Below are 24343 nucleotides of genomic sequence, written 5' to 3' on the forward strand. Positions count from 1 at the left end.
AGGTTTGTTTGAAGTTGAGCACAAAGCAACACAATGGGCTATCTGTGCTCTGCCTACCAGGGGGATCAAAACCTGGATTTTAGCGTTGTAAGTTCGCAGACATACTACTGTGCCACTGAGGGACAATAGTTACGGACAAACAAACAACATAAATAAGTACTTGTTTACGATAAATCCACTTAAAAGTAAAAATGTGTCTCAAGACGGATGGTATAGGTATTAACACTTTTACCAAAATAAAGCAGAGTACAACGTTTCGGACCTTCTCAGATCATCTTCAAAATTACAAAGTCAACAGGTTAACTCAGCCGTCCTGATATACATAAACACTTACTTACATTAAATGTTTTTAGGCTTAACCTCACGTGTATCTTCCATAACTTAAGTCATAAGTACTGACATCGATACATTATTATCCATGTGATGATCTTTAGGAAAAGGATCAGTGAAATATTTTGAGACATATGTAATTTAAGCAGTGTTACAAATTAATTGGACTGGTTAATATAGCGCGGTATTTTTTAGTTAAAAACATAAATGTCTTTTCAATATTTAGAATAAACAAACAAATATTTCATCTGACAAGTTTGTCAATTTCTGGGAAATAAGTGTCATTTCACATTGTTTTTATAAGAATTCGAGTTAAACCTGTGATGAGTAAATGTAGTTGTACGAAGGTCTACATTATTTCAACTACTGTACAGGAACCTCGTATTTTACTTTAAACATAACTCGTTTAACCACATACTTATTAATAATAAAAACCATAAGCACAATACTGGGTAATAAAGATGTTTTAAAGTATTCACAGTAGTCAAAATCAATCAAATTAGATCATTGGCAATTTCATTTTAAATATCTTCAGAATTATGTAAACGAAAAAAATGGTTCTTGTACAAAAACTAACAACTGAGTTACTACTGGTTTTTATTTGAAAATTGTACAACGTGGAATAATAAACTTAATCAAAGTCGATTATAATATGCGTCTTAAAATGACAGTAAATTGTTTGTGGAGCAAAGCTACATTCGACTATATCCTGTGTTTATTGTGGGGAATCGAACCTTGGATTTTAGCTTTCTAAATATATAGACTTATTGCTGTCCTAGAGAAGGACTTTAGTTTTTGTGCTAATGCCTAGTAAGTGTTTGTAAAAACGATGTTGTGAAATGTTTGTCAGTTTAACCACACATTAAATCAAACATGAAAATGTCAAATTAGGCTTCGTAACAGAAACTTTGGGAAAATCTATTCATATTGTAAAGATGTAAACGTATTAAGTTAATCGTTCAATTCGAGCACAATGCTTTTCTTTGCGTGTTTGTTTATCATGTGAAAACCTACGAAATGGGCTAGGTGCGCTACGCTAACTAAGAGTATCGAAATCCAATTTTTAGCGTGTAACCATTCATCCAACCAGTACTACTATAATCGACTTCACGGTTTTAATAATGGTATTGTTGGTTTATCCCAACACTCATGCTAGTTTCACGGTTTAATAATGGTATATTGGTTCACCTCAATAGTAAAACTATGATTATCTTCACCGTTTTAATAATGGTATTGTTGGTTAACCTCAACAGTACAGCTTTAATCACCTCAATAGTAATGTTATGATTATCTTCACGGTTTTTCCCAATAATGGTAATGTTGGTTTCTTGGTTAACCTCAACAACAGTAATGTTATTTTAATCAGTTTAACGGTTTAAATAATGGTATTGTTGGTTCATTCCAACACTACTGCTATTAACAGTTTCAAGGTTTATATAATGGTATTGGTGGTTCCTCCAAACAGTACTGTTATAAACAGCTTCACGGTGCTAATCATGGTATTGTTGGTTCGCCCCAACAGTAAAACTATAACTAGCTTTACAATATTGATGATGGTACTGTTGGTTCTTCTCAATAGTAATGCTATAATCAGAATCACGGTTCTAAAAATGATACTGTTGGCTCACCACAACAGTAATGCTATTTTAACCTTCACGGTTTCAATAATGGTATTGTTGGTTCACTGAAACAGTAAAGTTATGATCAGCATGATGGCTTTAATAATGGTATTGTTGGTTCTTCCGAACAGTAATGCTACTAATAGTTTCACGATTTTAATAATGGTATTGTTGGTTCTTTCAAACACTAATGTTATGATCAGCTTCACGTTTCTAATAATGGTATTGTTGGTTTACCACAACAATAATGCTACGATCATCTTCACGGTGTTAATAATGGTATTCCTGGTTCTTCACGATAGTAGTGCTATTACTAGCTTCACAATTTTAATAAAATAAATAATTTTATTTAACAATAATTTTAAATATTCTTGCAATAGTTACGAACAAGCTCCTGATGTCGACTGAATATTGTTACAATGGTAACGAACAATCTCCTGATGTCGACTGAATATTGTTACTATGGTAACGAACAATCTCCTGATGTCGACTAGATATTGTTATAATGGTAACGAAAAATCTCCTGATGTCGACTGAATATTGTTACAATGGTAACGAACAATCTCCTGATGTCGACTGAATATTGTTACAATGGTAACGAACAATCTCCTGATGTCAACTAGATATTGTTACAATAGCAACGAACAATCTCCTGATGTCGATTGAATATTATTACAATGGTAACGAACAATCTCCTGATGTCGACTAGATATTGTTATAATGGTAACGAAAAATCTCCTGATGTCGACTGAATATTGTTACAATGGTAACGAACAATCTCCTGATATCGACTGAATATTGTTACAATGGTAACGAACAATCTCCTGATGTCGACTAGATATTGTTATAATGGTAACGAACAATCTCCTGATGTCAACTAGATATTGTTATAATGGTAACGAACAATATCCTGATGTCGATTGAATATTATTACAATGGTTACGAACAATCTCCTGATGTCGACTAGATATTGTTATAATGGTAACGAACAATATCCTGATGTCGACTGGATATGGTGACAAAGTGACGCTGATTGGTTAAGCCAGAAATCATGTTGTTTATTGTGCCTTTTGTGTGAAAAATCCTTCGAAAATGATAAAAATTCTGTGTACCAGAAGATTCTGACCAGTTTTTAAGATCTGATTAAATATTACATCGTTTCACACTGCGATAATGCAGAAATAGATAATTCGATAACAAAGTTTTAAAATTCGCAATGAACTAATAGTGATCTGTTTTCTCTTCATTCGGATCAAATTCATAAATTATTGGAGCTTAACGTTTATTTCGTTCATCCAGAACCAGATGTAGACGTAACTTCTTACCAGTGTTAGATATTTGATGTATTTACCAACATACAAATCAATATCTCTTAGAAAACAGCGACATTACTAATATTTCTAGAACATCAGTAACAGCGACAGTTTCAACTCATAGTATCTAAATAGGAAGCTTATGTCTACATAATAACGACATATCCTCAATGATACATAGTTTGGCACACGTGTAGCCAGCGCTTTCTAACGGAAAGTACGTGGAGTGAAGAAAGATAAACTGCAGAATCTCTTTAAAAAAACAATAAATAAATAAATAGTTTCATTAATACTCCATTGCAGATTAAAACAACTTTCTTTGTGAATCCACCGATTTAAAATTTAAGTTTTTTGCAGTCTCCTTTGTAATGAAATAGACAGAAACAAATTGAAAGTTATAACTCGAAATCGTGTTAAAAAAAAAAACACCGAGTGAAACGAACGAAACGCTAGTGCATCTTGAACTGTCATTACCTTCCCCCTATAAATACTTTTTTGTTTGTTTTTTGTAGTCCTGCCTCCTCTTTACGAGGAATATCAAAGCATTGATCCAAGAATGATTCCATTGTCTGGTATAAGTGAAAGGTGAAACGGGCAATGCTGTGATTTTCGTCTGGATAAATCTGAAAATAAAGATGTATGTTAATCACAGTTCGTTTAAAATAAGTTTTCAGGCGGTGGATAATGGATAATTGTATACAGATTAATGAGCTTTATCACCTAATTTGTGGTTGTTTAGAGTCCAGAGCCAGAGTTCTTAAGCACATCTTTATCAGGAATGATTACGATCTGATAGCCGTTCCTGATTCTGTCTTCAGACTCATTCAGTTAAAGAAACTTTTATCCTAGTTTTAAAACACTCTGAATACACTTCTCACCACACGGTAGGCGTGACATCAAGAAATATATGTTTACAAGTTGTAGTTCTTGGGTTCAAAACATGTTTTGGGTGTAAGGGTTGTCCGTGAAAATATTTCTTAGAGATGTAACTCAAAATGTCCGTCAACATATTTATTAGCGATGCAGTTTGTTTGTTTGTCGAAGTATTTATTAGGGATAGTTTGATCCATTTATCAGAACATGTAATGCAAATGTTTTTCTTTATGCTATGTTCAAAATTACAAAACATTATGGTGGTAAACAGGGTGGTTGGTAGCAGCAGATACTCTAATTCAAAACCATCTTTAATAATGCTTCATTGACAACCATTTTTTTTTATGCCATACTAACCAGGTTTAATGACCGCCGTCTTGCTTTGATGAAACTTGTCTATTGATATGTCTATCATTAAATTAGTTGTAATTTATGTTTAACATATCCTGTTCTACAGTGAAGTTGAAATGCGATTTGAAATTCAAATAATAGCAGTCATTAGGGTACGTGGTTGTGGAGATGCAGTATTGTATCAAATAATAGCAGTCATTAGGGTACGTGGTTGTGGAGATGCAGTATTGTAGATAAGAAATAAGTGAAGTTATTGTTTATTTATTGGTTAGCACACCGAGTTTCTAGACTTATCGCTTAGCCAATGGAGGCTAAATAAAATGGATAAACAAATATATATATATATACCAATAAAATACAATGAATACCAAGCACTCAAAATATATACACACACCAGTAAAATACAATGAATACCAAGTATTTAAAATATATACACACACCAGTAAAATACAATGAATACCAAGTACTCAAAATATATACACACACCAGTAAAATACAATGAATACCAAGTACTTAAAATATATACACACACCATTAAATACAATGAATACCAAGTACTTAAAATATACACACACACCAGTAAAATACAATGAATACCAAGTGCTTAAAATATATACACACACACCATTAAAATACAATGAATACCAAGTACTTAAAAAGGTAAACGGACATATTGTAGTAATAAACACACTAGACTTATCTAAGTACGATATGGAGACTAAAATGTAGTTTTATTGATTGTATTTTCTATCGGAAATGCGCGAGCACTCTCTATGTAGGGATGGCGTGAACTTCAGAATAAAGCAGTACAAAATTCATCTGAATTTTCTACATACCAGCAGGAGCTAAGTATGATTGTGTACCCGCATGGTCTCTCTGGCTATGTTGTATATGCTGGTTTTCAGCAATCAATAGTGTTCCAAAGTCAAAAACAAGCAAATAGCCAAAATCGAGAATCATTTCCGACACTTTTCTTCCAACAGGCCAGCACACACCTGCGGGGTGGTGGACAAAAGTGCCCCCCCCTCAAGAAAATGTTGTTAATTTGTTATATCTTTTATTGTATAACATCTGTCCAGATATGATTTCAAATCCTAATATTAAGACTAGCTTTCGTAAAAACCTGACCTTTTTATGATTTTAGTTACACATTCTCATAAAGAATGTTGTACACCTGCTGTAGTGTATTAGATATTGTTATTATAATTAGCATACAAAATGACCAAACAAGTTTCTTTACAATTGTGGAGTCCTTAAAAGATATCTTAGAAATAAGAGAACTGGAATGATCAGGTCAATCACTTGATATCAATATGATTGCTGTGGACTCAACAGGTAGTCTGATGTAGCTTTCCAAAAAAACACACACATACAATACTGCTGAAAATTTATGGGCTGAGTTAAACAGATGAACGAAAGATCAGAAGCGAAACACAAAATATGAATGTCTCAAAGTGCACAAAAAGGCTGACTTTCAATAACTCAGGAAAGTCTATACAAACACATTGAAAGCATATCACATCGATTTGAACCAGTACTGAAATCTAAGGTAACGCCGATTAAATATTAACTTATGAAACAGATTGGTGTTATTTTAAGTTTCATTTTTACGTTCGATTATTGAAGAGAAACTTGTTTGATCATTTTGTATGTTAATTGTAATAATAATATCTAATACACAGCAGAGAATACATGAGAATAGGTAACTAAAATCATGAAAAGTTCAGGTTTTTGCGAAGTCCAGTGTTGAAATTATGATTTTATATCATACTTGAGCAGATCTCACTGAATATGTTCTAAAAACACATAGTTTAACATATTTTATACTATTTAATAAAAATTATAACAAATTAACAATATTTTCAAGGGGGAGCCACTTTTTTGTCCATCCCCTGTAGTTCTAACAGTAACTAAAACGTTTCATAGAGCAAAAGAATATTCATAATCTTTGACTACCTATTTTATCATTATTCTATGCAAAATGTAAAAATAATACACTTCTAATGTAAACAATGTTATTACTCATTGAAATTGAAGTTAGATTTCTTACAGAAACTTGGTGTTCCTTTAAAAAGCACAAGTGTATCACCAAACAGGAATAACTAACCAATAAGAGATGAACATTAAATGTCTGTAACATGTGGAATACTCAATGATTTGTACATTATAAAATTAGTGTCTTTAGAGAGCCAGTTTCTATATTACGTATGAAGATAAATAATAAAAAATAATACATATAGATATTGTTAGAAGCTAGATATGAAGAGCTACACGTCAAAGTCGCTGTATCTTCAGTGTACATGCCGCTTTTCAGCTATCTAGAGCGTCTCAACAAAGCAGCAAATAGCCAAAACCAATATTTATTATTGTCATTCCTTAGCATCTTTCTTCAATAGGCCTAGTGCCTAAATAGTTGTAACGGTAACTACAATTTGTTTCATCATTTGATAGAAAAAAACAGTCATCACCGACTTGATTATTGTTTAATTAAAAAGTTATTAAGCTCTATAGTACACCGTATAAAGTAGTAACACACATACGTCATTTTATTTTTAAAAAGCGAACAAACAAGTAGAGTCAGATTATAATTAACACCAAATAAACAAGCTATGTAGGGCTGGCTACTAAACCAAACAAGACAAGGATGGAAGTGGACATATCACTTCATCTGCTAATGATCAGGCCGTCTCGATTTTACATGGAGAATAAAGTTCCAATATTACTGTGTTTTCCACTGGAAAAAAACAATAGAATTTCCAATCGTTAAACGTTACTATATTGTAAAATAATAATAAAAATATAATTTTAAAGTTAACTAAAGGAAATATTATAATGATTAAAAATGAGAGTTTATTCAAACATCAAACTTTCGATAGATAAAGTGAAAACTCAGTAAAGTAGGAATTTTATTATCTATGTAATGTCAAGACAGCTTAGCCTGCTATGTTGTCATTAGCCAATCAAGTGATATGTCCACTTTCATCACTGTCTTTAGTCAAGCTCAGTAGCCAAACTTATGAAGAGTTTTTTTATACAGCGATAAATGTTTTCCTAATATATATATATACAAACATCTCGGTTTGAAGATGCTACCAAACAAAAATATTTAAAATATGTTTATTTCGTGCTATAAAATATAAGATAAATTTAAAGATAATCGACTTACCTGCGTTTGAAATAGTACACCTGCATCAGTTAGAGCTTTAATCAAAATCATGGACTGTCGAAGGTGGACCTTGTCTGAGGACAATAATTATTTTTATTGGCAAAAATTTCTTTTATTATGATAAAATAAAGCCAGTAAAAATCAAAATAACAGTTTTTATTTGTTCGAAGTCAAAATCATGCGAAATTTAAACACAAATATATTTAAACATTTTATTATGTTCACACTGTTCTTCTTTCACGAATAAATTTGAACAATTGTTAAAAACCCGTAGCTATAATAACTGTTAAAATCGTTAAATACTGGCAAACGTAATTATTATAATACTGCTGCAGTTGTAAATTCAAGCTGTCCTATCGACACAAAAATTTATGCGCCAAAAATTTTGTTCATGTCGGTTCAAGGCTTTAAATTAGATGAAAGACAGTATTGAGAGTGACAACTATGGTGTATTAAAGAAACGTTATATTAAGATATTCGGTGATTATTTCGAATTAAGCACAAAACTTCGCAATGGGCTATCTGTGCTCTGTCAAGCACGGGTATAAAAACCTGGTTTCTAGCGGTGTGAGTAAACATTCCGCTGTGCCACTGAAGAGTTATTAAAATATATATATAAAACCACAATTTTTAAAACCCAAAACAAAACACATTAATATTAAACAAACTACGCTGCATTTTTAAAAAGATCCTAGAGAACAAGCTGCGATGTGTGGATTATAAAATGTACTCTAGGTTTTGGAGGTGACATCGGAAGTGGTACCCACACTGCGGTGTGGATACACCATCAGTCTTAACTTCCAATTCGCCAATCTCACATAAGAAATAGATACAATTAGACTAGAGATTATGAGAACGAGATGTGGGTGCTTAATCCCACAACGTCCCATATCTATGTCACCCTTCACTGTCTGCAGACAATTGTGGGAAGGTGACTGCTCTCTCAAGTTAAAATAAGAAAAAGACCAAAATAAAAATAAGGAAACATGGCACTACCATTTGATGGTAAGAAGAAATTTACCTTCAAGTTAGCATTCCAACTCCCAATATGGTAGAAACATTAGTTAACACATCATTGAACCATATCAGTATACTAAGTTTATTTTGACTGTCCTTCTTTTATAATAGCGACTCAAGGTGTACATCCGCATAAAATAGTACCAAGTTCTTAAATGACTTTATTTTTAACCAAAAATAATTATTAGTAATTTTTATTTCTATGTGTGTGTGTGTTTTTTTTATATCAAAGCCACATCGGGCTATCTGCTGAGCCCACCGAGGGAAATCGAATCCCTGATTTTAACGTTGTAAATCCGTAAACATACCGCTGTTCTAGTAGGGGTCTTTATTTCTCTGTAGTTAACTTATTGGTGGTTTGACCTACAACATTTTTCTTTTATCTCTTTCAACAACCACCACGCGTAATTTCCCGCACAGTTTTATAACAATGATAGATTAGCAGTTTTTTTACCGTCGGTCTAGAAGCCTTCCTAAGACGTCGAACAATATAGTATCAATCTTATTTTATAAATGATTCATGCAGTGGATTCATGCTTAACAAACAAAATTGAGAAAAGAACAAACTCATTAATTGAGAGTGATTCTTGTAGAGAAAATATTAGGAATAGTTTGGGTGGAGAGGACAACGTTTACAAAGACTTCCTGAAGACTAAAGAACTATGAGAGGACAACGTTTACAAAGACTTCCTGAAGACTAAAGAACTATGAGAGGACAACGTTTACAAAGACTTCCTGAAGACTAAAGAACTATGAGAGGACAACGTTTACAAAGACTTCTTAAAGACTAAAGAACTATGAGAGAACAACGTTTACAAAGACTTCCAGAAGACTAAAGAACTATGAGAGGACAACGTTTACAAAGACTTCTTGAAGACTAAAGAACTATGAGAGAACAACGTTTACAAAGACTTCCAGAAGACTAAAGAACTATGAGAGGACAACGTTTACAAAGACTTTTTGAAGACTAAAGAACTATGAGAGGACAACGTTCACAAAGACTTCTTGAAGACTAAAGAACTATGAGAGGACAACGTTTACAAAGACTTCCTGAAGACTAAAGAACTATGAGAGGACAACGTTTACAAAGACTTCCTAAAGAACTATGAGAGGACAACGTTTACAAAGACTTCCTGAAGACTAAAGAACTATGAGAGGACAACGTTTACAAAGACTTCCTGAACTATGAGAGGACAACGTTTACAAGAACTAAAGAACTATGAGAGGACAACGTTTACAAAGACTTCCTGAAGACTAAAGAACTATGAGAGGACAACGTTTACAAAGACTTCCTGAAGACTAAAGAACTATGAGAGGACAACGTTTACAAAGACTTCCTGAAGACTAAAGAACTATGCTTTCTACTTCTTTTATTGGTTCGCTAAGATTTTCTCTACAAATATAATTTCAACTAGGCAGTTGATCCTAATCTCATCTTTGTTTACGATGAAGCGCTTAGCCTTTGTTCCTATGGTGTCATGCTATGTAACATTCAGTTCTGTTATACTACGTGGTATTTACACTTTGTGTCTGTGATGCCATTTTGTTCATATGATGTAATGCAGTACTAAGTTTAATTTCTACGATCACATGGTAGTAATATTTAGTTTTCATATATTTAACTTAATTAATATGATATTGTTTTATAAGCTACTTAATATCAACCACGATGACCACATTACATTAAACATTATCCCATTGTATCTGCATGATTGAACCAGTTTGATACCTTACCATCACCGGTACCATGAACTAAGAGGAATTCTTTTCCTTTCAGATTGGCTGCTTTCTTCACTAAGTTCGACTTCTCATAAGCTAAGTAGTTTTCATCAGGCGCTGGGAACTGCATGTAACGTTCAGTGTACACGGAATCTGAAAATACGGAACAACATTAGTAGGTTTAGGCCTAAAACCAAACGAAACACATAACGTTCAGCGTACGTCTAATCTGAAAATACAGAACAACGTTAGTAGGTTTAGGCCTAAAACCAAACGAAACATATAACGTTCAGCGTACGTCTAATCTGAAAATACGGAACAACATTAGTAGGTTTAGGTCTAAAACCAAACGAAACATATAACGTTCAGCGTACGTCTAATCTGAAAATACAGAACAACGTTAGTAGGTTTAGGCCTAAAACCAAACGAAACACATAACGTTCAGCGTACGTCTAATCTGAAAATACAGAACAACGTTAGTAGGTTTAGGCCTAAAACCAAACGAAACACATAACGTTCAGCGTACGTCTAATCTGAAAATACAGAACTACGTTAGTAGGTTTAGGTCTAAAACGAAACCAAACACATAACGTTCAGTGTACATGGAATCTGACTGAAAATACAGAACATTAGTAAGTTTAGGTTTAAAACTAAACGTATAAATACACACACGACAGCGCCAACTAACTGTATGCTCTACTTCCAGCGCTTATGAAAAAAATATAATATTTGGCGAGTACCTCGTTTTTTTTTTATAATTTTTAGTACTTGTAACACTAAACAATTATTATTTATAGTCAACAGTGGCTAAATTTGTCATTGTCATAATTCTGAATCGACTCATAATTATTACACAACTTTAAACAGAAAGTTCTTTCGAAAACTTGAGATATACATAATTTGAAATCATCGAAAGTACATGATCAACATAATATTTTAATAAGAAAGGAAATCGGCGGATTTAATGTAAATATTCTGATAAATAAAAAACACACACACGATAATTCTGGTAGTATCAATAGGAAACGTGAACGATACTGCAGCCCTTGAAACGTTAAAATAAATCAAATTTATTAACGGGAACTGTGTACATACTATGTGCATTCATTTGAAGATTGATGAATTATCGAAATTATACAATAACGATCCCGAAAAGAACTAAAAACTATCTATCAGGATAAAGATATGCTGATTACAGTAATCGATTAGAGAGCACTGATTATCTCAAATGGAGTGAAAACGTTTGTATAAAAATATTAGCAATGGGAAAGATGTGAAAGGAAAAATGTATCACGTTGAATCCTAAAACAACCAACGTCGACAGCTGGCGGAAACAGCTTCTATAAGAACAAACATTATTCAATATATACCGACTATATCAACAGCATATAAGTTTGATTAGATATTTAGATAAACAGTAAATCACGCTTGAGCTGTTTAAAAGGTAAGGATAACAAGTCTGGATCTAGAAGGATTAACGATATTTTTAAACTAACAATTATTCAGCGTCAACTTGGCATGTGAGCTTGGTTAGGTATCTCTACTTGATCTCATACAGGTCCGATACATGTAGTTGTCTAAGAAACGAGAAGTAGCAGAAACCCTATTAATAATCAATAGATAACCTTTTTACTTGTATAACTTAGTGTTGGGTTGTGTTCAAATCATAAGAGAAACCATTCTAAGATATTGGAATGATACAAGGTGAGAAAGAGCCGAGGAAGTGGTCAGAAGACAAAATAGACTTTAATTATATTAGATAATTATTGTTCAGAACGTTACCATAATATCGCCAGCTAGTCACAGGCGACAGTGATATTCCACATTCGAAAACATCAGTGTCTGTGGCTAAGACCATCGCTGATGCATAACCCCCATAAGACCAGCCCCAGATGGCTATCTTTTCTGGATCAATAAATGGCAAGTCATTTATCAAGTATCTGGAAGAAAAGCATTAGTTAAAGATAATGAAGAACTATCAAATTGTTATCACAGATTAATCAAATGGAATGATCATAATATAATATTATTGTAGTTTAGATAACATTACGTTCTGTTTGCATGTTGCATTTCGCGAAAAGTCACTCGAGGGCTATCTACGCTAATTTTCCCCACACTGTAAAGTTACAGACAGGATAGAAGGCATAAAATCCCACACACGCTACCAACTCGTGGAGTACTATTTACTAATAAAAAAAATGTTCATTTTTGAATTTCGCGCAAAGCTATACAAGGGCTATCTGTACTCGCCTTCCATAATTTACCAGTGTAAGATTAGAGGGAAGGGAGCTAGTCATCACCACCCACCGCCAACTCTTTTACCAACGAATAGTGAGATTGACCGTCACATTATAACGATCCCACGGCTGAAAGGGCGAACATGTTTGATGTGACAGGAATTCGAACCCGCGATCCTCAGATTATGAATCGATTGCCTTAACCATCGCGCCATAATGGGTCAACAACAACAAAAAAGGGGATTAACCGTAATGTTATAACATTAACACGGTTGAAGGGAAAAGCATGATGAAAGCAAAATATTCCTTTTCACTCGAATTTTCAACTCATTTTGTCATTTTAACATATACGTTATTTTTATATTGTCAACGCCTTTTCAAAATGGCAAAGCACGATTACAATCAGTTTACTTGTTATACATTAGGATAAAACTTATTGTATTTATCGACACTGTATCTTGTACTTTATATCTAGGCTCTTTAGGATTATTTCATCGTGAAAATTATTGATGTAGCAAATGATTTATCCAGAGAGTTCTCGACTACTGTTGTTCTTGTTGAGTCCCAGCCAATCTGATAATCTTTGGATTGAGCGAAATGCGTCATCAGTAATGGATATGTTAAATACAGAGAGGTTGGAATACTGCTATAGTTTACATTGTCCCTGCTGAGGACAGTGTTATAAGAAAAGGAATTATAAAAATTACAATGAATTTGTATCTTATAATAAAATTTTACGACTATGTTCATAACCAACTGAAGATATATATCTACATATATCTACTTTTTTTAAACAAAACCAGAGCAACGTGTGTATTTCATTTATTAAAAAAACCATACCAATTTCAATACAAAGATTATTCAACACAATTTGTATTGTTTAAGTTTGTTTGTTTTTTGGAATTTCGCACAAAGCTACTCGAGGGCTATCTGTGCTAGTCGTCCCTAATTTAGCAGTGTAAGACTAGAGGGAAGGCAGCTAGTCATCACCACCCACCGCCAACTCTTGGGCTACTCTTTTACCTACGAATAGTGGGATTGACCGTAACATTATAACGCCCCCACGGCTGGGAGGGCGAGCATGTTTGGCGCGACGTGGGCGCGAACCCGCGACCGTCGGATTACGAGTCGCACGCCTTACGCGCTAGGCCATGGCAGGCCTGTGTTGTTTAAGACGAGTAGAACATTATCCTGGTAATGTTCAAGATCAGTTGTGTTGTTCGAAATTAGTGGAGCATTATCCTGATGTTGTTCACGACCACTTGTGTTGTTTAAGACTAGTGGAATATTATCCTGGTATTGTTAAAAATCATTTATGTTATTTAAGACTAGGAGAACGCTATCTTAGTATTGTTCAAGATCACTTGTGTTGCTTAAGACTAGTAGAATATTATCCTGGTATTGTTAAAAAATCACATGTGGTGTTTGAAACTAGTAGATCATTATTCTGGTTGTTCAAGATCACTTGTGTTGTTAAAGGAATTAGAACATCATTCTAGTTAACTTGTTTTAGCAACATTTGCTATACATTAGAAAATGTTTTGATAAACAAAGGAAAATCAGCAAAGATAAATTTATGTGTTTTCTTTTAGCAAAGCCACAAAGCCTGAGCTATCTGCTCAGCCCACCGAGGGGAATCGAACCCCTGATTTTAGCGTTGTAAATCCGGAGACATACCGCTGTACTAGCGGGGGGCTATAAATTTATGAAAAGGTTTAGTATATAAGTTCCTAAACATGCTGCTGCAAAGACACATGACTGGAAGGTATTGCTAAAAACACAATAAATAAATGGTCATTATTCTCAGTACCACTTGATTCGACTTCAAGACAACTACACTTGCTACTCTTTAAACATTTATTATCCAAAACTATAGTATTAAAATAATTCCTCCTAAAACAGATCTCAGTGAAATTATAAACGAAACTAATTACCCACTAACATATTCACTAAAACCATTAATGGACCCAATGAGTTTCTAACGTAGTTACTGTACTATAGGTCGAACCGGAATTTAACCCAGTAACTTCGTAACCAGAGTACTTAATTCTGGTTTCAACCACTGTACAACCCAATAACCTTACAATCAGGGTACTGTATTCCTCAGGATTCTATTGTCACTGAAAGTGTCCTTCTGGTTCATTGATAAATCTCCTTATTTATGATCCTAAAATGTGGGTTTCGAGACCCGTGGTAGGCACAGTAAACATAGTGCATTGTATAGCTTTGTGCTTAACAATAAACAAAAAATATAACTAAAAATGAATGTGAAATATATTCTAACTTATAAAGAAGCAGGTTCAAGATGTATTATTACTAAAGCAGATCCCCTACCAAAGTATATTAGTATAGGAGCATTACTGCAACCTAGTATCTAGCAACGTATGTTATAAGTGTAACAGTACTAAAACGTACTATCTATCAATATATACTCTTCAAAACAAGAAACGCAAAAGGACATTTTTGTTATTTTAAAGAGAAATATATGTAATAACGTTAAAAGCTCAGAGTATGTGATGTTACACGTGTTAAGACACTGACTGTAAGACCAAAATGACAATAAAAGTTGTGCACTTTGAAAACGGATGAAAACATCGGATTTTTCGCCAAAACGCATCCGTGTCCAATAAATTTGTTTGTGACATCTGCTGTTCTGCAAGTGCAACATGTGCAAAATCCCTATAAAAGTGACAGGTTCTCGGTTTCCATAGCTCAGTGTTAAGCCACCGACACGCAATACAATTACGCCAAGACTGACTGAAGCACAACGCAACAACACCATTGGTCGCTTGGAAGCAGGCGAATCTCGATCAGATGTTGCCAGAGCTGTGAATGTCCACCAAAGCACCATCACAAGGCTATGGAATCGTCACCAACAACATGGATCAACTCGTGACCGTCCACGATCTGGCAGACCTCGTATGACCACGCCCGCACAAGATCGCAACATCTGGTTGCGTCACCTTCGGGATAGGACCACCATTGCGACGTCTACTGCCTCAACCATACCAGGGCTGCGTAGGATTTCCGATCAGACCGTACGCAACCGTCTACGAGATTCTTAGGCCCAATGTGCAACCCATTATGATGAACGTCAACGACGTTTTTCAACATGACAACGCCCGTCCTCACACAGCCCGACTCACCACTGTCTTCTTGAGACACCACAACATCAACGTTCTTTCCTGGCTCTCCAGATCACCAGATTTAAACCCCATCGAACATCTTTGGGACGAGTTGGACCGACGTCTGCGACGGCGACAACCTCAACCGCAGACTCTACCTCAACTTGCAGCAGCTTTGCAGGTTGAGTGGACAGCCATTCTACAGGATGTGATTCGTCATCTCATCGCTTCCATGGGCAGGAGATACCAAGCAGTTATTGATGCTCACGGGGGGCATACTCGTTATTGACGTTAAACTTCATCTAGTGAGCGTGGACTTCGCCTTTGCAGACTTTGGATGTTCAGCAGTGAATGTAGAAAGTTTCACACATGTCATACAGAACTACCCGGAATAAACTTGTTAACAATGTGTCTCATATTTTGCCTTTTGCGTATCTTTTTTTGAAGAGTATATATTATGTTATCAGAAGAAGATTATCGAAACCTAGTATCTTCCAACGTATTATTAGTAGAACACTAACGCTAATCTGTATTAAGGGATGTTATACGATTAGTCTAACACTTACATGTTAGTGTACGCCAGTGCATATAATTAACTGATCACTACTGAAAATATGTATGTATTTAAAATACACGACTTTATGGTTATTACATATTTACCCAAACCAAATGTTCGTGGCTACAGAGAAATTGTTTTTATTCCTATTAGAATCCAGCCCGAAGCTGCCTTCGAACATTATACAGCTGGTTCGAACTTCTGTTATTACATACATACCACAGAGAAGACCGCAAGACGTGGAAAAATAACGAAGAAAAACTGTTCAAAATTGGTAAAACACACGTCTGTTTATTAGTTTGTTTTTTAATTTTGAATATTTGGCGTGACGAGAATTCGAATTCGCGACCTTCAGATTACAAGTCGAGCGCTTTAACCGCCTGGCAACTGGAGATATAATGATTCCCGCTGTTCATAGGCCTGAAACAACTTATTCTGATTGCCACTGGATTAACCAACAGGTGGCAGTATGGTCGACTCCATAACTTGATTAGTTTGTTTGTAGATAATCACAAAACTATAAGATGAGCTATCCGTGTTCTGCCCCCCCACGAGTATCGAAACCAGGATTTTAGGAGTATAAGTCCGAAGACACACCGCTGCGCTTGAATAAACTATCATTAAAAAGAGTATTACATACAAACCTAGCGACATCTATCTGATCTTCTATCTCAACACTTCCCAGGTTCTTATATATTTGATGTAGTATTTCATTACCACGGTTACCACTACCTCTTCCATCAATCATGGCGTAAATAAAGTTTTTCCGACTGGCCAGGTACGTTCCCCAGTGAATTTCGAATCGTTCAGTTACTAACTGATATCCTGGTCTTCCGTCGCTGTAATATCAAGAAAAAAGCCTTACTTTTTAAGTTATATTAAACCTATATGCGCATAAGGGTAACAGCAAACAAAAAAAACATTACGATTTATTCAATAGATTTATGTTAAAGTATTGAACAAAACCTTTGTGGTAAACGTTGATACGTGCGATTTTACAAATATTTAGATTAAGACTTCGTTAAAAGAGCTGTACGTTGTCAGAGAAGTTTTAATTTGCGGTTGTATGAATCCTGTAAAATAAATAACGTTTTAATTAGGCATGAAAAACGTACGAATAGATGATGTAACTTTAATAAGCTATACGAAAACAACATAAAGATAATGTAGCCCAAGTTTATGGTGTTCCAACAACAAATTATCTGAATATAAAAAGCACAAAAATCTGTACGTTTGTCTGTCTGTTATATAACTACCCCCAGGTTACTGGGTCAGTCTCAACCAATCTTTGAGGAATGATAGTTTGGAACAAGGGGCATGTTATTGTGGTTTATAACACCCGCTACTCCTATTATTGCTGTTATTTATCATTTATTATCTTTGGCGCAAATTAACGTTAAATAGATACATAGATGGCACCACGTCCGTACACCGTCTTGTTTGTAATTAAGTACAAATCTACGTAATATTCTATCTATGCGTGCCACAGTGGGGGTGGCTTACACCAAACTAAAACAAAAAGGGGTGTTAAGTTCATAACCCGGACAAAGGGCAGGTTCTTCACGTTGTAGTTTAGGGTTCCCAGTTTACATACTTTTGAAAACGATATGTTTCATAAAGGTACAGATAATTTCGTGAAATTCATTCGTTTAAAGCAAAATCTTAAGTTTTCAATGCGATTTGTGTTTATAACATCTGAGCAAAGTAAAACATCGTGAAATACGATTACAGGTTGTTGTATTAATTGTATGTACATCGCTTATAGATAATTTTATTCGTTTATAGTTAGCAACCATAAAGCTACACAATGGGCTATCTGTTCTCTGCACAGGGATGTTGAAGCCCGGTTTATAGCAGATCAAGTCCACAGACGTGTTGCTGTGCCACTGGAGGGTGTGGTCTTTTTATAGATAAAGAATGAAACGTTTTAAAAATTCAACAATTGTCCATAACAACTACTCGACTGGGATGATTCGATGGTGGTGGTTCACAGGGCTGTAACCAGGATTTCGATTCAAGGATATGCCTAAAAATACCCTCCCCGAAAAGAAAAAAATACTGACAGCCCCAGAACTCAGTTTGTCCCTACCCTCTCGCTCCCATCTTTCGTTGCCGAGACCGAGGAAATTTTGGAGAGGGGTTATCTCCAAACTTCCATTGTTTATAGTCCTTAAGATTCATGTCCGAAGTTACTTTATGTCTATCGTCTCGACCTCTCATCATAAACCCAAACTACTATAATTAATAGCAATCTGTAAGCTAAGTCAGTGATACTAGCTTTATGACAGTCAAATATGACATCCAAATGGCGTAGTTTGAATGTTTCAGAATTAAGCTATGCTGACCGTAAGAACGTCGTAATATCGATAAGACTGGACATTTGGTTTTAAATGAAATATCTGAAAAACAAAGCTAAGACACCTTATGTTCTTGAAAATCAATCCTATATTAATGTTCTGCGAAGATGTGTAGCCTTTAATCATATGCTAGATTTGTATATACACGCATAGAACAAGACAAAAACATAAAAATTCTAAAAGCAGATAAAGGTAACGCTATAGTCATAATGAACACGAATGAATACATCCAAAAAATGAATAACATCCTATCAGACACGAACAAATTTAAACCTATACACACAAATCCAACAAAGACACACGAGACGCAACTGAACAAGTTACTACTACAAATGAAAAAAGCCAACACAATTTCACAAACACTTTATTCCTACCTACGTAAAACCGACTCACGCACACCACAAATATACGGCATCCCCAAACCTCATAAACCAGATTGTCCATTACGACCAATAATGTCCACATATGAATCGTTTAATTACAACCTTGGTAAATACATAGCATGGGCATTCTCCAAATATGTAACATCAGCCAGCTCATTTATCAAAGACTCTTTTAATTTCAAGTCTAATCTAAATCAACTTAATCATAAAGCCTTAATGGCCAGTTTCGATGTTATATCCCTCTTTACAGAAGTTCCAACCACCGAAGCCTGCAAGATAGCCTTAGAACTCTATATCCGAGACCCTAACCCAACTATAGAAATTCCCAGTAACCAGTTAGCAACCCTCATAGAATTCACCACGATAAAGACAAACTTCATGTTCAACAACCAAAACTATATACAAACAAACGGCCTAAGCATGGGCAACCCAGTATCACCAGTTCTAGCCAATATTTTTATGACACAAGTTGAAACACAAGCAATTAACACAGCATTACATCCACCACTATACTGGTATAGATATGTAGATGACACGGTTGCGGGATTCAAATCTACAGAACACATACTTAATTTTTTCAATCACATTAACTCTATACATCCCAACATCAACTTCACATGTGAACGTGAAGAAAACAATCAAATATCATTTCTTAACCTCAAAATTACAAGAACTGATACACAATTTCAAACAGAAATCCACCGAAAAATCACCCATACTGGACTATACATTCCTTGGGACTCAGCACATGAAACAAAACAAAAACTCAACATACTAAGAAACCAAATAAACACAGCCATAAAACTATGCTCACCAGATAAAATTAACGATGAATTAGACAAAATAAAACAATACTTCACCAACATCAATAGGTTTCCTCCACAAACCGTGGAAGGCATTATACGCACGCACCTGGACGGAAAGCAGGATCAACCAACTAAAGTGGGTACAGCTCACGAATCGGAGGACCACGAAGCCATATGCTGCTGTATACCATATATTCCCGACATCAGCAAACAAATAACCAACATTTGGCAAAAATTAGTAACAAAATATGACATTCCAATTAATACCAAATTTATTCAAAAACCCGGCACAAAACTGAGGTCTATACTATGTAAAAACTACACTGACAAACACCACACCAACATTATTTATAAAATACAATGTGATAACTGCCACGACTTCTATATTGGAGAAACAAGTAGAAAAATGGAAACCAGATTCAAAGAACATAAAAAGTCACCTTCACACGTTTTCGAACACTGCAAGTCAAATAAACACAACATAACCATAGAAAACACTCAAATACTAAATAAAGAAACAAACATAAACAAACGTAAAATTAAAGAAGCCTTACTTATACAACAACTTAAACCCAAAATAAACCAATATAAAGGAACGCCTTTATACCTATATTAATATAATAAATAAAATTATATATTCAAACATCTAATACCGCCCTCTACATTTCGACACACAGGGAATATATGGTATACAGCAGTATATGGTTTCGTGGTTTTTTGATTCGTGAGCTGTATTTGCTTTGGTTGGTTGATTTTGCTTTCTGTCTAGGTGTGTGCGTGTAGTGTTTTCTACGGTTTGTGGAGGAAGCTTGTTGATGTTGGTGAAGTATTGTTTTATTTTGTCTAATTAACGATGAATTAGACAAAATAAAACAATGCTTCACCAACATCAATGGGTTTCCTCCACAAACCGTAGAAAACATTGTGCGCACACACCTGGACAGAAGGCAAAATCAACCAACTAAAGTAAATACAGCTCACGAATCAAAACATTTCGACACACAGTTACACAACCCCTTTCAAACATGTGGTCAGCTTCCGGTCAGTTACCTCTTTCTTTGTGAACCTGACGATGACCGAAGAAGGTCGAAACGTTGTTCGCTCTTCTATGTAAAGTGTTTTCTCAGCCCAAACGAGCCGTTTTTGCATATAAATTTCTCAACAAGTGGGTTTCTCGTCATCACTGATTATTGTTTCATCGCGGCGACTGTACGAGAAGTGTAAGTTTTTGTGTTTTTCTCAGTGTATTTGTACTTACCTGTTACCTGTTACCATTATGTCTGAACTAGCATACCGTACACCACTATTAACAGTACACGCACACACGATCGTTAAGAAACTAAGGAATTTAAACCAACGAATTATTAATAGAAGAAATGACATTTATTTTATTCAACAATGTAGAAAAGAACAACTAACCCCTAATTTTGTAAAGGTAAAACTTTCAAAAATTTTAATACATACACAAACATTATTCAAAATTTACAGAAAAAACTACTGAAAGCCATGTTGAACACAAAATATAAAGAACTACATGACTTACAAAAAACAAAAATGAATCTAGACCATCAACTGGCATGCTGCATTAAACCAGAGATTTACGGACTTATACAACGAAACATAAACCAAATCAATACCAAAACGACAGAGACAAAAGATCTGCCACAACAAAAACTAGAAAAACTAAGATGCAAACAACAGAAAAGACACCAAAACGACAAACCGTTGACTAACCTCATAATTAACAGATCCGACCGTCAATTAAACACAGACGAGATACATCTACTCAACAAAGGACTCAACTTCGCTATAGCACCTAGGCACATTCCAACCATAGAAATCAAAACATGTTTAGAAGACCTAGCCAGGAGACTTGTGATACTTTCTACAGAGAACAAAACAAGGAAACAACCAAAACAACCAACAGAAGAAGACAACTTAGATAATTTTATTGACATCCAACAGCCAACCTTCCCAGGTAAAATTACAAATTTATATTTTCCAGAAACACCTAAAAACAACATCTTAAACGATTTTTTCAAAGAATTTTCTCACAAAACCATCAACATAATTTCACAAAACAGAAAACTGAAAAACAACCTTACAAAATAGACATTAATTGCATAAAAACCTAAAACAAGACAAAAACATAAAAATTCTAAAAGCAGATAAAGGTAACGCTATAGTCATAATGAACACGAATGAATACATCCAAAAAATGAATAACATCCTATCAGACACGAACAAATTTAAACCTATACACACAAATCCAACAAAGACACACGAGACGCAACTGAACAAGTTACTACTACAAATGAAAAAAAGCCAACACAATTTCACAAACACTTTATTCCTACCTACGTAAAACCGACTCACGCACACCACAAATATACGGCATCCCCAAACCTCATAAACCAGATTGTCCATTACGACCAATAATGTCCACATATGAATCGTTTAATTACAACCTTGGTAAATACATAGCATGGGCATTCTCCAAATATGTAACATCAGCCAGCTCATTTATCAAAGACTCTTTTAATTTCAAGTCTAATCTAAATCAACTTAATCATAAAGCCTTAATGGCCAGTTTCGATGTTATATCCCTCTTTACAGAAGTTCCAACCACCGAAGCCTGCAAGATAGCCTTAGAACTCTATATCCGAGACCCTAACCCAACTATAGAAATTCCCAGTAACCAGTTAGCAACCCTCATAGAATTCACCACGATAAAGACAAACTTCATGTTCAACAACCAAAACTATATACAAACAAACGGCCTAAGCATGGGCAACCCAGTATCACCAGTTCTAGCCAATATTTTTATGACACAAGTTGAAACACAAGCAATTAACACAGCATTACATCCACCACTATACTGGTATAGATATGTAGATGACACGGTTGCGGGATTCAAATCTACAGAACACATACTTAATTTTTTCAATCACATTAACTCTATACATCCCAACATCAACTTCACATGTGAACGTGAAGAAAACAATCAAATATCATTTCTTAACCTCAAAATTACAAGAACTGATACACAATTTCAAACAGAAATCCACCGAAAAATCACCCATACTGGACTATACATTCCTTGGGACTCAGCACATGAAACAAAACAAAAACTCAACATACTAAGAAACCAAATAAACACAGCCATAAAACTATGCTCACCAGATAAAATTAACGATGAATTAGACAAAATAAAACAATACTTCACCAACATCAATAGGTTTCCTCCACAAACCGTGGAAGGCATTATACGCACACACCTGGACGGAAAGCAGGATCAACCAACTAAAGTAGGTACAGCTCACGAATCAAAAGACCACGAAACCATATACTGCTGTATACCATATATTCCCGACATCAGCAAACAAATAACCAACATTTGGCAAAAATTAGTAACAAAATATGACATTCCAATTAATACCAAATTTATTCAAAACCCGGCACAAAACTGAGGTCTATACTATGTAAAAACTACACTGACAAACACCACACCAACATTATTTATAAAATACAATGTGATAACTGCCACGACTTCTATATTGGAGAAACAAGTAGAAAAATGGAAACCAGATTCAAAGAACATAAAAAGTCACCTTCACACGTTTTCGAACACTGCAAGTCAAATAAACACAACATAACCATAGAAAACACTCAAATACTAAATAAAGAAACAAACATAAACAAACGTAAAATTAAAGAAGCCTTACTTATACAACAACTTAAACCCAAAATAAACCAATATAAAGGAACGCCTTTATACCTATATTAATATAATAAATAAAATTATATATTCAAACATCTAATACCGCCCTCTACATTTCGACACACAGGGAATATATGGTATACAGCAGTATATGGTTTCGTGGTTTTTTGATTCGTGAGCTGTATTTGCTTTGGTTGGTTGATTTTGCTTTCTGTCTAGGTGTGTGCGTGTAGTGTTTTCTACGGTTTGTGGAGGAAGCTTGTTGATGTTGGTGAAGTATTGTTTTATTTTGTCTAATTAACGATGAATTAGACAAAATAAAACAATGCTTCACCAACATCAATGGGTTTCCTCCACAAACCGTAGAAAACATTGTGCGCACACACCTGGACAGAAGGCAAAATCAACCAACTAAAGTAAATACAGCTCACGAATCAAAAAATTTCGACACACAGTTACACAACCCCTTTCAAACATGTGGTCAGCTTCCGGTCAGTTACCTCTTTCTTTGTGAACCTGACGATGACCGAAGAAGGTCGAAACGTTGTTCGCTCTTCTATGTAAAGTGTTTTCTCAGCCCAAACGAGCCGTTTTTGCATATAAATTTGGTTTATTATGTTTAATTTTTGAAACTTATCTTTTTATTATATACATAATACATATAAAATACGTTTTATTATCACGTGATCAAACTTAATTTTTTCATTCGACTGTGCTTTAATAAATCTCGTATTTGAATTTTTTAACCTCATCAATAGTGATTAATAAAA

At 34.7% G+C, this 24343-nt stretch overlaps 1 protein-coding gene across 1 annotated transcript in view; it reads right to left on the reverse strand.

The window, feature by feature from the left end:
* Positions 1-1692: 1692 nt before the first annotated feature.
* Positions 1693-24343, reverse strand: part of LOC143256470 (prolyl endopeptidase FAP-like) — a 172589-nt gene continuing 149938 nt past the window's right edge. The window contains exons 17-21 of the mRNA XM_076513755.1: positions 16951-17145; positions 12171-12328; positions 10404-10541; positions 7653-7726; positions 1693-3885 (exon numbers count right to left, since the gene is read on the reverse strand). Coding sequence (XP_076369870.1) covers positions 3733-3885; positions 7653-7726; positions 10404-10541; positions 12171-12328; positions 16951-17145 — 718 coding nt within the window. The 3' untranslated portion in view covers positions 1693-3732. The remainder of the gene's footprint in view (positions 3886-7652; positions 7727-10403; positions 10542-12170; positions 12329-16950; positions 17146-24343) is intronic.

This window comes from Tachypleus tridentatus, chromosome 7 (genome assembly GCF_004210375.1).
Source record: "Tachypleus tridentatus isolate NWPU-2018 chromosome 7, ASM421037v1, whole genome shotgun sequence".
NCBI lineage: Eukaryota > Metazoa > Arthropoda > Merostomata > Xiphosura > Limulidae > Tachypleus > Tachypleus tridentatus.